We start from the raw sequence: 13671 nt of genomic DNA, 5'->3' as shown, positions 1-13671 counted from the left end.
CGTAGGCTTTTATTCAGATGCCTGTACTTGGGTATCTCAATACGGAGCCGAATCCAGCTGACCAGTCGGCATTCAGGCAGTTGACAGGGGCATTTCAGCTTGTGAATGTCTGAGCCCCGAGTGCTGAACTCAAGCACAAGCCTGCTACATGCTGGATGCAACCAGAATGGGCTGGCTTTGAGTTTTGATAATACCTGCACTAAACAAGAGTGGTGCGTCCTGAGTCCTCCAGGTAATAAAGAGAGGAGACAGAGCCAGAAGAGGCTGGTCATCTGTTGTGTTTCTGCACAGATGCTATTTAGATGGGAAGAACTGCGAGCATCAGGCTCTTGAAGGAGGAAGGTGAACCTCTGGGCTGGAGGGACAAGTGCCAGGGGATGATTATAAGAGACCTTGGTCCTGCTTGAGACTGGTAACGACGAGCAGCCATGCAGCACAGAACCAGCCACAACTGTCTGCCCAACCCTGCAGGACCAGCAGGTCCCAGGACCCTGCCCCTACAAATCACTCTGGGATCGCACCTGGGCTTTGCACCTTTTTAATATAGATAAATCCATCTCAGGTACAGGCTGGTCGCTCCCTCTGGGAGCAGCCATGGCTGGGCTCTGACGTGCCACATGTCCCTTGGGGCTGCCCAGGCTGTTGGGGCAGGGAGTCTCCAGTGCCCTGGAGGCGTTGGTTCTCTTGTCTTCTCCAGGCAACAGCAGCTCCTGGCAGCTTCCCACCCAGTCTGGGCGGTGCATCTTGTCCCCTGCTGCTGGCTGGGGACAGCACAGGAGGGCACAGCTCCAGCCCTGCTCGGAGAGAGGCACCCGAGGAACCAGACGCGCTCTGGCTGCCAGCACTGCAGGGGCTTTGCTCTTCCCCGTCCTGCTCTTCCCGCCGGGCTCTGTCCACCTCTAAGACCTCATCTGGAATGCCGGCAGGGATGTATGGCTGCAAAAGCAGAGACAAAATTGCTCTCGTGCCCTGAGACTCGTCCTGCCCCAGCCCTGCCCCATGCCCGTGCACCCGTGGTCCCATCGGTGCCCAGCGTCCGCAGCTCAGGACAAGCCCTAAGCACTCGCCTGGAGCTGCAGAGAGGTACCTGGAGGCAGGGGCTGACCAATGTCATTCCCAGGCCAGGAGAAATCGGAGGGTGCTCTATCCAGCCCCACAGCTCAGGGTCAGGATCCTTGACCCAGTGCCGACTCACTGCCACGAAACGGTACCAGGATGTGGCAGGAACTGTGCACACTTACTGCTGCAGTGAGATCTTCGCTGGTACACGCTTTGGTTCCCATCCCCACACCTCCCGTCTCTCCTGGAGCTCTCTGTCATACTCCCTTCTCCTGATGTAGGCTGGCGGAGCGGGCCAGTAGGATTTCTGAAAAGCAAGAGAGGCTTCTCAGGCAGCAGGCAAATGCAGGGGTCTGTCTCCCAAAAGCACCAGCCCCATGGCGGGCTGCAGCAGGGACGCTGCAGGCCTAGCGGAGGCATTAGGAGAATCACAGCCGCAAGTCCCCGCAGGGATGTCGGGGTTGGACCAGGGGCTCGCTGGGCTTCCCAAGTGGCACAGCTGAGAAGCAGCAGTTACCTGCTGGGGAACTCCTGGTTTCCTTTTTTATGAACTTCTTACCAGGTAATCTCGTCTTTCTTCTAGATCCTCCTTTGTCCCTGTTTTGTCAACCGCTAACTTCAAGACAGCACACACTCTCCTCTGTCATGCGAGGGGGAAAAAAAGAGTGCATTTTGGCTTGAGGGGCCACCAGAGAAAATGTCTCTGCACAGCCCAGCCCAGCTCAGCTCAGCTCAACCCAGCTCAGCCCAGATCAGCCCAGCTCAGCTCAGCCCAGATCAGCTCAGCTCAGCCTAGCTCAGCTTCCCCACATTCCCCACAATTTGGGGAAACAACACAGCCGTGCCTTGCAGGCTTCCACACCCCCAGCCTTGCCTGGCTGAAGAAATGCCATTCCTCTGCCTGGCTGAAGGTGCTGCCAGTACCTGGGCGTTCAGGGCAGCCATGCTGGCCTGCCAGGCCTGCTGTTCTGCCCGCTCGGCCCTTTCTTGCTTCTCCTTCTCTTCCAGCAAGGCTGCCCGGAGATTTCGTTCCTCTTGCTGCATGCACAGGTAGCATACCTCCTGCAGGGTTCACAGACACACACGCAGACAGCATTAATATCAGGAACTGGGGGCTTTCTGTGCCTCGTCCCGAGCCCTTCTGGCTGCAGCGTCCTGCTCCTAATGCCATAACGGCACTTCTCCACTGTTCACTATGACACGGTGGTGACACGCGGCGACATCATGTACCTGCCCCACTCTTCGATGGCCTTTGCAAGCAGGGATTTCAGTTTTCCGCCTGCCTTGATGAGTTGTTTTGCTCTTGCCCTCCTGCACGGAGCTCCCCTCAATCGCCGGTAGCACACTAAAGATACAGAGTGGGCAGAGTTTGGACTCCAGCAGATATACTCGCATCTCCTTTGCGAGCACAGGCTTGCGAGTTGGGCACCTGCCTCTGCAGCAGAAGGGGGTTGTGCAGCAGAAATGTGTTGCCTGCTCCTTGCCTTCTCCTACACGGAGGAAGGGGTGCTCAGGGTGCTCAGGAGTGGGCCCTTTTGCATCATCTGAAATGACTGCCTCCTGCAGAGCCCCCAGCTGACAATGACTTGAAGGACTGTCTGGTAGTCACTGTGCTGGGCTTGGGGCTGCAGCGGGCTTTGCTGCTGGGGCACAGTGTGAAAGGAGACGACAGGCTTGTAGGGAGAAAAGTTATCTCCTGCAGAAAAACCTCCATCTCCTTTTGCCCAGCAGAATATTGTGCCTCCCTAAAACCAGGGATGGGTTCACAGCCATCTAAGGGGAGTGAGAAGAAGATCCTCAAGTCCTGGAACCAAGAAGCTGACACGAGAGTCTCACAAAACCCCACCAAACACTTGTCCTCCAGCAAGAAAACGCCCACCCCGGGGACACGTCCAGAGAGCCTTCCAGAGCTGATGCCGGCAACGTGCCCATCATAAACATCTCACTCCCCAAGGACAAGGGCACACCCCTGCCCCGCTGTGTTTCTCCAAGCCTCTCACCTTTCTGGGGGCTTGGCTCCCAAGGCTTGCCCTCCCTTGCCATCCTTTCTTTCCCGTGCAGGTAACGTCACGGGGCAAAGCTTCCTTCGACGAAGGAGGCTCTCCTCAGGAGGACTCCCTGCAGGTGAGACACGAGAAACCGGCTCAGAACAACGGCGTCTTTGTGGCAGCTCAGACAAGAAGCACAGGCAGAGCTGCTCAGTCCTGTGGCAGCACTCCGGGTTCCCTTGGAGTCTCGTTTCCCAGGAGGACTTAGGCGGCTGTGAACCCTCTGTCGCATCCAACTCCGCAGGTCCAGAGTGCAACTTTCACCCCTGTGGCATTCCTTGTCTAGTATTCTTTTTCCCTAGGACACCTTCTGAAAAGCGGGGCTTGCCAGGAAAGGCTGGAGACCTCAGAGCGCCTCTCTGGGGCAAACAACTTCACCCAAGGGGAAGAGATCCCGGGCTGCCTGCACTGCTCTCGTAGGCACGCTTGCTCCTGTGGCCACCGTCAGCCCAAAGACGCTGTTTCTGAGGAGTCTGTGAGCAATTCCAAAAGAAGGGATCGAGCTACCAGCTCCCAAGCTGCCGTGGTGTTGGAGCACACGCTTGGAGGCTTTTGACAATCTTCCCAACGCAACCTTCCTCATGAAATGGAAACAGGTTGAAACCCCAGCATACACCAATGCTCCTTTTCCTTCCGCTTACAGCAGAAGTTGCTGTTCAGCATGGGGGTGGACCGGAGTCCTTTTTGTCTCCCTCCAGCACAAACACACTCCTCAACCAAAAAACCCTTGGCAAGATCCACCAGGGAACGCCGCGCAGTGGGGATGCGTCTTCAGCAGACCAACCCCAACCTGGAGCGTCGCGCTGTCCACGGGTCTTCTTCCACAGCGAGCCCCTGAAGGCTGACTGTGTGGGGCAAAGGCAGCCACAAGACGGGCGTTCTTCTGGCGCACGCATCACCTCGTAGAAAGGCTTTCTTTCCCTGGCACTAAGGGCACAGGGGAAACCTGCAAGCCTCTGTCAGGACCCATCCATTTACCTGTGGCGTCATCCACGTGTCGCTGCTGCAGTGACTGGAGAGACCCCGCAGTGGCAGATGGTGCTTGGGCAACCTCAGACCTGGAAACCAGAAGATGACAAACATGAAGCCGGCACGAGAGTCTCACAAAACCCCACCAAACACTTGTCCTCCAGCAAGAAAACGCCCACCCCGGGGACACGTCCAGAGAGCCTTCCAGAGCTGATGCCGGCAACGTGCCCATCATAAACATCTCACTCCCCAAGGACAAGGGCACACCCCTGCCCCTCTGTGTTTCTCCAAGCCTCTCACCTTTCTGGGGGCTTGGCTCCCAAGGCTTGCCCTCCCTTGCCATCCTTTCTTTCCCGTGCAGGTAACGTCACGGGGGAAAGCTTCCTTCGACGAAGGAGGCTCTCCTCAGGAGGACTCCCTGCAGGTGAGACACGAGAAACCGGCTCAGAACAACGGCGTCTTTGTGGCAGCTCAGACAAGAAGCACAGGCAGAGCTGCTCAGTCCTGTGGCAGCACTCCGGGTTCCCTTGGAGTCTCATTTCCCAGGAGGACTTAGGCGGCTGTGAACCCTCTGTCGCATCCAACTCCGCAGGTCCAGAGTGCAACTTTCACCCCTGTGGCATTCCTTGTCTAGTATTCTTTTTCCCTAGGACACCTTCTGAAAAGCGGGGCTTGCCAGGAAAGGCTGGAGACCTCAGAGCGCCTCTCTGGGGCAAACAACTTCACCCAAGGGGAAGAGATCCCGGGCTGCCTGCACTGCTCTCATAGGCACGCTTGCTCCTGTGGCCACCGTCAGCCCAAAGACGCTGTTTCTGAGGAGTCTGTGAGCAATTCCAAAAGAAGGGATCGAGCTACCAGCTCCCAAGCTGCCGTGGTGTTGGAGCACACGCTTGGAGGCTTTTGACAATCTTCCCAACGCAACCTTCCTCATGAAATGGAAACAGGTTGAAACCCCAGCATACACCAACGCTCCTTTTCCTTCCGCTTACAGCAGAAGTTGCTGTTCAGCATGGGGGTGGACCGGAGTCCTTTTTGTCTCCCTCCAGCACAAACACACTCCTCAACCAAAAAACCCTTGGCAAGATCCACCAGGGAACGCCGCGCAGTGGGGATGCGTCTTCAGCAGACCAACCCCAACCTGGAGCGTCGCGCTGTCCACGGGTCTTCTTCCACAGCGAGCCCCTGAAGGCTGACTGTGTGGGGCAAAGGCAGCCACAAGACGGGCGTTCTTCTGGCGCACGCATCACCTCGTAGAAAGGCTTTCTTTCCCTGGCACTAAGGGCACAGGGGAAACCTGCAAGCCTCTGTCAGGACCCATCCATTTACCTGTGGCTTCATCCACGTGTCGCTGCTGCAGTGACTGGAGAGACCCCGCAGTGGCAGATAGTGCTTGGGCAACCTCAGACCTGGAAACCAGAAGATGACAAACATGAAGCCGGCACGAGAGTCTCACAAAACCCCACCAAACACTTGTCCTCCAGCAAGAAAACGCCCACCCCGGGGACACGTCCAGAGAGCCTTCCAGAGCTGATGCCGGCAACGTGCCCATCATAAACATCTCACTCCCCAAGGACAAGGGCACACCCCTGCCCCGCTGTGTTTCTCCAAGCCTCTCACCTTTCTGGGGGCTTGGCTCCCAAGGCTTGCCCTCCCTTGCCATCCTTTCTTTCCCGTGCAGGTAACGTCACGGGGCAAAGCTTCCTTCGACGAAGGAGGCTCTCCTCAGGAGGACTCCCTGCAGGTGAGACACGAGAAACCGGCTCAGAACAACGGCGTCTTTGTGGCAGCTCAGACAAGAAGCACAGGCAGAGCTGCTCAGTCCTGTGGCAGCACTCCGGGTTCCCTTGGAGTCTCGTTTCCCAGGAGGACTTAGGCGGCTGTGAACCCTCTGTCGCATCCAACTCCGCAGGTCCAGAGTGCAACTTTCACCCCTGTGGCATTCCTTGTCTAGTATTCTTTTTCCCTAGGACACCTTCTGAAAAGCGGGGCTTGCCAGGAAAGGCTGGAGACCTCAGAGCGCCTCTCTGGGGCAAACAACTTCACCCAAGGGGAAGAGATCCCGGGCTGCCTGCACTGCTCTCGTAGGCACGCTTGCTCCTGTGGCCACCGTCAGCCCAAAGACGCTGTTTCTGAGGAGTCTGTGAGCAATTCCAAAAGAAGGGATCGAGCTACCAGCTCCCAAGCTGCCGTGGTGTTGGAGCACACGCTTGGAGGCTTTTGACAATCTTCCCAACGCAACCTTCCTCATGAAATGGAAACAGGTTGAAACCCCAGCATACACCAACGCTCCTTTTCCTTCCGCTTACAGCAGAAGTTGCTGTTCAGCATGGGGGTGGACCGGAGTCCTTTTTGTCTCCCTCCAGCACAAACACACTCCTCAACCAAAAAACCCTTGGCAAGATCCACCAGGGAACGCCGCGCAGTGGGGATGCGTCTTCAGCAGACCAACCCCAACCTGGAGCGTCGCGCTGTCCACGGGTCTTCTTCCACAGCGAGCCCCTGAAGACTGACTGTGTGGGGCAAAGGCAGCCACAAGACGGGCGTTCTTCTGGCGCACGCATCACCTCGTAGAAAGGCTTTCTTTCCCTGGCACTAAGGGCACAGGGGAAACCTGCAAGCCTCTGTCCGGACCCATCCATTACCTGTGGCTTCATCCACGTGTCGCTGCTGCAGTGACTGGAGAGACCCCGCAGTGGCAGATGGTGCTTGGGCAACCTCAGACCTGGAAACCAGAAGATGACAAACATGAAGCTGGCACGAGAGTCTCACAAAACCCCACCAAACACTTGTCCTCCAGCAAGAAAACGCCCACCCCGGGGACACGTCCAGAGAGCCTTCCAGAGCTGATGCCGGCAACGTGCCCATCATAAACATCTCACTCCCCAAGGACAAGGGCACACCCCTGCCCCGCTGTGTTTCTCCAAGCCTCTCACCTTTCTGGGGGCTTGGCTCCCAAGGCTTGCCCTCCCTTGCCATCCTTTCTTTCCCGTGCAGGTAACGTCACGGGGCAAAGCTTCCTTCGACGAAGGAGGCTCTCCTCAGGAGGACTCCCTGCAGGTGAGACACGAGAAACCGGCTCAGAACAACGGCGTCTTTGTGGCAGCTCAGACAAGAAGCACAGGCAGAGCTGCTCAGTCCTGTGGCAGCACTCCGGGTTCCCTTGGAGTCTCGTTTCCCAGGAGGACTTAGGCGGCTGTGAACCCTCTGTCGCATCCAACTCCGCAGGTCCAGAGTGCAACTTTCACCCCTGTGGCATTCCTTGTCTAGTATTCTTTTTCCCTAGGACACCTTCTGAAAAGCGGGGCTTGCCAGGAAAGGCTGGAGACCTCAGAGCGCCTCTCTGGGGCAAACAACTTCACCCAAGGGGAAGAGATCCCGGGCTGCCTGCACTGCTCTCGTAGGCACGCTTGCTCCTGTGGCCACCGTCAGCCCAAAGACGCTGTTTCTGAGGAGTCTGTGAGCAATTCCAAAAGAAGGGATCGAGCTACCAGCTCCCAAGCTGCCGTGGTGTTGGAGCACACGCTTGGAGGCTTTTGACAATCTTCCCAATGCAACCTTCCTCATGAAATGGAAACAGGTTGAAACCCCAGCATACACCAACGCTCCTTTTCCTTCCGCTTACAGCAGAAGTTGCTGTTCAGCATGGGGGTGGACCGGAGTCCTTTTTGTCTCCCTCCAGCACAAACACACTCCTCAACCAAAAAACCCTTGGCAAGATCCACCAGGGAACGCCGCGCAGTGGGGATGCGTCTTCAGCAGACCAACCCCAACCTGGAGCGTCGCGCTGTCCACGGGTCTTCTTCCACAGCGAGCCCCTGAAGGCTGACTGTGTGGGGCAAAGGCAGCCACAAGACGGGCGTTCTTCTGGCGCACGCATCACCTCGTAGAAAGGCTTTCTTTCCCTGGCACTAAGGGCACAGGGGAAACCTGCAAGCCTCTGTCAGGACCCATCCATTTACCTGTGGCTTCATCCACGTGTCGCTGCTGCAGTGACTGGAGAGACCCCGCAGTGGCAGATGGTGCTTGGGCAACCTCAGACCTGGAAACCAGAAGATGACAAACATGAAGCCGGCACGAGAGTCTCACAAAACCCCACCAAACACTTGTCCTCCAGCAAGAAAACGCCCACCCCGGGGACACGTCCAGAGAGCCTTCCAGAGCTGATGCCGGCAACGTGCCCATCATAAACATCTCACTCCCCAAGGACAAGGGCACACCCCTGCCCCGCTGTGTTTCTCCAAGCCTCTCACCTTTCTGGGGGCTTGGCTCCCAAGGCTTGCCCTCCCTTGCCATCCTTTCTTTCCCGTGCAGGTAACGTCACGGGGCAAAGCTTCCTTCGACGAAGGAGGCTCTCCTCAGGAGGACTCCCTGCAGGTGAGACACGAGAAACCGGCTCAGAACAACGGCGTCTTTGTGGCAGCTCAGACAAGAAGCACAGGCAGAGCTGCTCAGTCCTGTGGCAGCACTCCGGGTTCCCTTGGAGTCTCGTTTCCCAGGAGGACTTAGGCGGCTGTGAACCCTCTGTCGCATCCAACTCCGCAGGTCCAGAGTGCAACTTTCACCCCTGTGGCATTCCTTGTCTAGTATTCTTTTTCCCTAGGACACCTTCTGAAAAGCGGGGCTTGCCAGGAAAGGCTGGAGACCTCAGAGCGCCTCTCTGGGGCAAACAACTTCACCCAAGGGGAAGAGATCCCGGGCTGCCTGCACTGCTCTCGTAGGCACGCTTGCTCCTGTGGCCACCGTCAGCCCAAAGACGCTGTTTCTGAGGAGTCTGTGAGCAATTCCAAAAGAAGGGATCGAGCTACCAGCTCCCAAGCTGCCGTGGTGTTGGAGCACACGCTTGGAGGCTTTTGACAATCTTCCCAACGCAACCTTCCTCATGAAATGGAAACAGGTTGAAACCCCAGCATACACCAACGCTCCTTTTCCTTCCGCTTACAGCAGAAGTTGCTGTTCAGCATGGGGGTGGACCGGAGTCCTTTTTGTCTCCCTCCAGCACAAACACACTCCTCAACCAAAAAACCCTTGGCAAGATCCACCAGGGAACGCCGCGCAGTGGGGATGCGTCTTCAGCAGACCAACCCCAACCTGGAGCGTCGCGCTGTCCACGGGTCTTCTTCCACAGCGAGCCCCTGAAGACTGACTGTGTGGGGCAAAGGCAGCCACAAGACGGGCGTTCTTCTGGCGCACGCATCACCTCGTAGAAAGGCTTTCTTTCCCTGGCACTAAGGGCACAGGGGAAACCTGCAAGCCTCTGTCCGGACCCATCCATTACCTGTGGCTTCATCCACGTGTCGCTGCTGCAGTGACTGGAGAGACCCCGCAGTGGCAGATGGTGCTTGGGCAACCTCAGACCTGGAAACCAGAAGATGACAAACATGAAGCTGGCACGAGAGTCTCACAAAACCCCACCAAACACTTGTCCTCCAGCAAGAAAACGCCCACCCCGGGGACACGTCCAGAGAGCCTTCCAGAGCTGATGCCGGCAACGTGCCCATCATAAACATCTCACTCCCCAAGGACAAGGGCACACCCCTGCCCCGCTGTGTTTCTCCAAGCCTCTCACCTTTCTGGGGGCTTGGCTCCCAAGGCTTGCCCTCCCTTGCCATCCTTTCTTTCCCGTGCAGGTAACGTCACGGGGCAAAGCTTCCTTCGACGAAGGAGGCTCTCCTCAGGAGGACTCCCTGCAGGTGAGACACGAGAAACCGGCTCAGAACAACGGCGTCTTTGTGGCAGCTCAGACAAGAAGCACAGGCAGAGCTGCTCAGTCCTGTGGCAGCACTCCGGGTTCCCTTGGAGTCTCGTTTCCCAGGAGGACTTAGGCGGCTGTGAACCCTCTGTCGCATCCAACTCCGCAGGTCCAGAGTGCAACTTTCACCCCTGTGGCATTCCTTGTCTAGTATTCTTTTTCCCTAGGACACCTTCTGAAAAGCGGGGCTTGCCAGGAAAGGCTGGAGACCTCAGAGCGCCTCTCTGGGGCAAACAACTTCACCCAAGGGGAAGAGATCCCGGGCTGCCTGCACTGCTCTCGTAGGCACGCTTGCTCCTGTGGCCACCGTCAGCCCAAAGACGCTGTTTCTGAGGAGTCTGTGAGCAATTCCAAAAGAAGGGATCGAGCTACCAGCTCCCAAGCTGCCGTGGTGTTGGAGCACACGCTTGGAGGCTTTTGACAATCTTCCCAATGCAACCTTCCTCATGAAATGGAAACAGGTTGAAACCCCAGCATACACCAACGCTCCTTTTCCTTCCGCTTACAGCAGAAGTTGCTGTTCAGCATGGGGGTGGACCGGAGTCCTTTTTGTCTCCCTCCAGCACAAACACACTCCTCAACCAAAAAACCCTTGGCAAGATCCACCAGGGAACGCCGCGCAGTGGGGATGCGTCTTCAGCAGACCAACCCCAACCTGGAGCGTCGCGCTGTCCACGGGTCTTCTTCCACAGCGAGCCCCTGAAGGCTGACTGTGTGGGGCAAAGGCAGCCACAAGACGGGCGTTCTTCTGGCGCACGCATCACCTCGTAGAAAGGCTTTCTTTCCCTGGCACTAAGGGCACAGGGGAAACCTGCAAGCCTCTGTCAGGACCCATCCATTTACCTGTGGCTTCATCCACGTGTCGCTGCTGCAGTGACTGGAGAGACCCCGCAGTGGCAGATGGTGCTTGGGCAACCTCAGACCTGGAAACCAGAAGATGACAAACATGAAGCCGGCACGAGAGTCTCACAAAACCCCACCAAACACTTGTCCTCCAGCAAGAAAACGCCCACCCCGGGGACACGTCCAGAGAGCCTTCCAGAGCTGATGCCGGCAACGTGCCCATCATAAACATCTCACTCCCCAAGGACAAGGGCACACCCCTGCCCCGCTGTGTTTCTCCAAGCCTCTCACCTTTCTGGGGGCTTGGCTCCCAAGGCTTGCCCTCCCTTGCCATCCTTTCTTTCCCGTGCAGGTAACGTCACGGGGCAAAGCTTCCTTCGACGAAGGAGGCTCTCCTCAGGAGGACTCCCTGCAGGTGAGACACGAGAAACCGGCTCAGAACAACGGCGTCTTTGTGGCAGCTCAGACAAGAAGCACAGGCAGAGCTGCTCAGTCCTGTGGCAGCACTCCGGGTTCCCTTGGAGTCTCGTTTCCCAGGAGGACTTAGGCGGCTGTGAACCCTCTGTCGCATCCAACTCCGCAGGTCCAGAGTGCAACTTTCACCCCTGTGGCATTCCTTGTCTAGTATTCTTTTTCCCTAGGACACCTTCTGAAAAGCGGGGCTTGCCAGGAAAGGCTGGAGACCTCAGAGCGCCTCTCTGGGGCAAACAACTTCACCCAAGGGGAAGAGATCCCGGGCTGCCTGCACTGCTCTCGTAGGCACGCTTGCTCCTGTGGCCACCGTCAGCCCAAAGACGCTGTTTCTGAGGAGTCTGTGAGCAATTCCAAAAGAAGGGATCGAGCTACCAGCTCCCAAGCTGCCGTGGTGTTGGAGCACACGCTTGGAGGCTTTTGACAATCTTCCCAACGCAACCTTCCTCATGAAATGGAAACAGGTTGAAACCCCAGCATACACCAACGCTCCTTTTCCTTCCGCTTACAGCAGAAGTTGCTGTTCAGCATGGGGGTGGACCGGAGTCCTTTTTGTCTCCCTCCAGCACAAACACACTCCTCAACCAAAAAACCCTTGGCAAGATCCACCAGGGAACGCCGCGCAGTGGGGATGCGTCTTCAGCAGACCAACCCCAACCTGGAGCGTCGCGCTGTCCACGGGTCTTCTTCCACAGCGAGCCCCTGAAGACTGACTGTGTGGGGCAAAGGCAGCCACAAGACGGGCGTTCTTCTGGCGCACGCATCACCTCGTAGAAAGGCTTTCTTTCCCTGGCACTAAGGGCACAGGGGAAACCTGCAAGCCTCTGTCCGGACCCATCCATTACCTGTGGCGTCATCCACGTGTCGCTGCTGCAGTGACTGGAGAGACCCCGCAGTGGCAGATGGTGCTTGGGCAACCTCAGACCTGGAAACCAGAAGATGACAAACATGAAGCCGGCACGAGAGTCTCACAAAACCCCACCAAACACTTGTCCTCCAGCAAGAAAATGCCCACCCCGGGGACACGTCCAGAGAGCCTTCCAGAGCTGATGCCAGCAACGTGCCCATCATAAACATCTCACTCCCCAAGGACAAGGGCACACCCCTGCCCCGCTGTGTTTCTCCAAGCCTCTCACCTTTCTGGGGGCTTGGCTCCCAAGGCTTGCCCTCCCTTGCCATCCTTTCTTTCCCATGCAGGTAACGTCACGGGGGAAAGCTTCCTTCGACGAAGGAGCCTCTCCTCAGGAGGACTCCCTGCAGGTGAGACACGAGAAACCGGCTCAGAACAATGGCGTCTTTGTGGCAGCTCAGACAAGAAGCACAGGCAGAGCTGCTCAGTCCTGTTGGAAACTGTCTATGGCAGTAATCCTGATGGCCTTGGGGTCACGTTTCCCAAGAGGCCTTAGGTCTTCTCTGACGGGGCTCAAGTGAAAGAGCGCTTGGCAAGATATACTAGGGATATAACGGGATGGAGTGGGGAGGTGTCATTCAGCAGATCAACTGCAATTGGGTCCAGTGGGCATGCATTGTGTAGCCTTGGCTTCCATCCCCTGGTGGTAAGGAAATCTGCAAGCCTGTGTCAGGATTCGTCCATTGCTTTACCTTCTTTCGCTTGTTTCTTAGCCATGTCTTCTCTCAAGTCTCGCTGTTGTTCAGACTGGAATGCTGCCCTCAGACTGGATAACAGCTGGTTAAACCCTTCACTGGAAAGAAGGTGAACAGGCATGATGCTGACAGCAGTGTCTCACAAAACCCTGCTGTGAACCTGCGGTCCAGCCAGAACATGCCAGCCCGTGAGATGCGCTAATTGCCTTTCAGCACCAATACAGACAGCGTGCCCAACGGAAGTCTCTTGCTCCGACGAGTACAAGACCATCCCATTGCCCTCATCCTCTTCCCCAAGAGCCTCACTTGTGCACAGGCCTCTTTGTACTGTCTTGTTCCCCTTTTGCCTCCTTGGCCTCTGTCAATTTGCCTGGTGAACACCTCTTTTATCACAGAATCATAGAATTGTTTAGGTTGGAAAAGACCTTTAAGATCATCAAGTCCAACCGTTAACCCAGCACTGCCAAGCCCACCACTAAACTGTGTCCCCAAGCACCACATCTACCCGTCTGTTAAATCCCTCCAGGGATGGGAACTCCACCACTTCCCTGGGCAGCCTGTTCCGTGCTTGATAACCCTTTCGGTGAAGAAGTTTTTCCTAATATCCAACCTAAACCTCCCCTGGTGCAACTTGAGGCCATTTTGATGATGGAGACGTTTGTCAGGAGGGCTCCCTGCAACTGTGAAAGCAGACACCTCTCCAGAAGAGCGATTTGTGACCACCCAGACAAGTGGAGGTGCAGACCTGCTCAGTCCCAGCTTAGGAGTAGGACAGTCTTCTTCCTCCCTGGATCCCTCTGCGGGGGAAGAGTCTTTGGCTGTTCTTCCAGGGGGTGGCTTAATCTCAAACCTGGAAAGAAGCAGACACAAGCTGGAAGAAAGGGCTCCACCTTCCCTTGGCATCCAGTGACAGAGGTGGCCGGCAGT

The 13671-nt window shown here is 56.7% G+C and overlaps 1 protein-coding gene and 1 long non-coding RNA gene across 6 annotated transcripts; both read right to left on the bottom strand.

Moving 5' to 3' along the window:
- Window positions 1–617: 617 nt before the first annotated feature.
- Window positions 618–5353, bottom strand: LOC309602935 (uncharacterized protein). Of its 5 annotated transcripts, XR_014230747.1 has the most exons (7): window positions 4377–5353; window positions 4086–4165; window positions 3060–3177; window positions 1984–2404; window positions 1619–1699; window positions 1242–1366; window positions 618–936 (listed from the first exon to the last, which is right to left on the bottom strand). XR_014230747.1 is itself a non-coding variant. In XM_082337108.1 (5 exons), exons 2-5 carry the CDS (start codon window positions 2101–2103, stop codon window positions 900–902), a joined length of 363 nt encoding a protein of 120 aa, XP_082193234.1. In that variant the 5' UTR covers window positions 2104–2404; window positions 3060–4039; the 3' UTR covers window positions 618–899. The 5 variants fall into 5 exon arrangements, 3 of the variants coding, with proteins under 3 accessions (XP_082193234.1, XP_082193235.1, XP_082193233.1); XR_014230746.1 differs by having other exon boundaries at window positions 1619–2404; XM_082337108.1 differs by lacking the exons at window positions 4086–4165; window positions 4377–5353 and having other exon boundaries at window positions 3060–4039.
- A 2693-nt stretch (window positions 5354–8046) lies between these two features.
- Window positions 8047–10232, bottom strand: LOC309602496. The gene is made up of 3 exons (XR_014230669.1): window positions 9643–10232; window positions 8327–9431; window positions 8047–8115 (listed from the first exon to the last, which is right to left on the bottom strand). It is a non-coding gene; the product is annotated as an uncharacterized lncRNA (long non-coding RNA).
- Window positions 10233–13671: the final 3439 nt, after the last annotated feature.

The sequence above is a fragment of the Platalea leucorodia genome (genome assembly GCF_965183815.1).
Source record: "Platalea leucorodia genome assembly, chromosome: Z".
In the NCBI taxonomy this organism is placed as follows: Eukaryota; Metazoa; Chordata; class Aves; order Pelecaniformes; family Threskiornithidae; genus Platalea; species Platalea leucorodia.
The sequence above is the reverse complement of the archived record's forward strand: the minus strand, read 5'-3'. Positions and strand labels throughout refer to the sequence as shown.

Excerpts from the sequence above, each read along its gene's own strand:
- LOC309602935 (XM_082337107.1), bottom strand. The coding sequence starts at position 4,615 with ATGAGACTCCAAGGGAACCCGGAGTGCTGCCACAGGACTGAGCAGCTC. Across the intron at positions 4,166-4,376 it reads GGAGCCAAGCCCCCAGAAAG|GTCTGAGGTTGCCCAAGCAC; the intron begins GTGAGAGGCTTG and ends TCTGGTTTCCAG. Across the intron at positions 3,178-4,085 it reads ACACGTGGATGACGCCACAG|GGAGTCCTCCTGAGGAGAGC; the intron begins GTAAATGGATGG and ends TCTCACCTGCAG.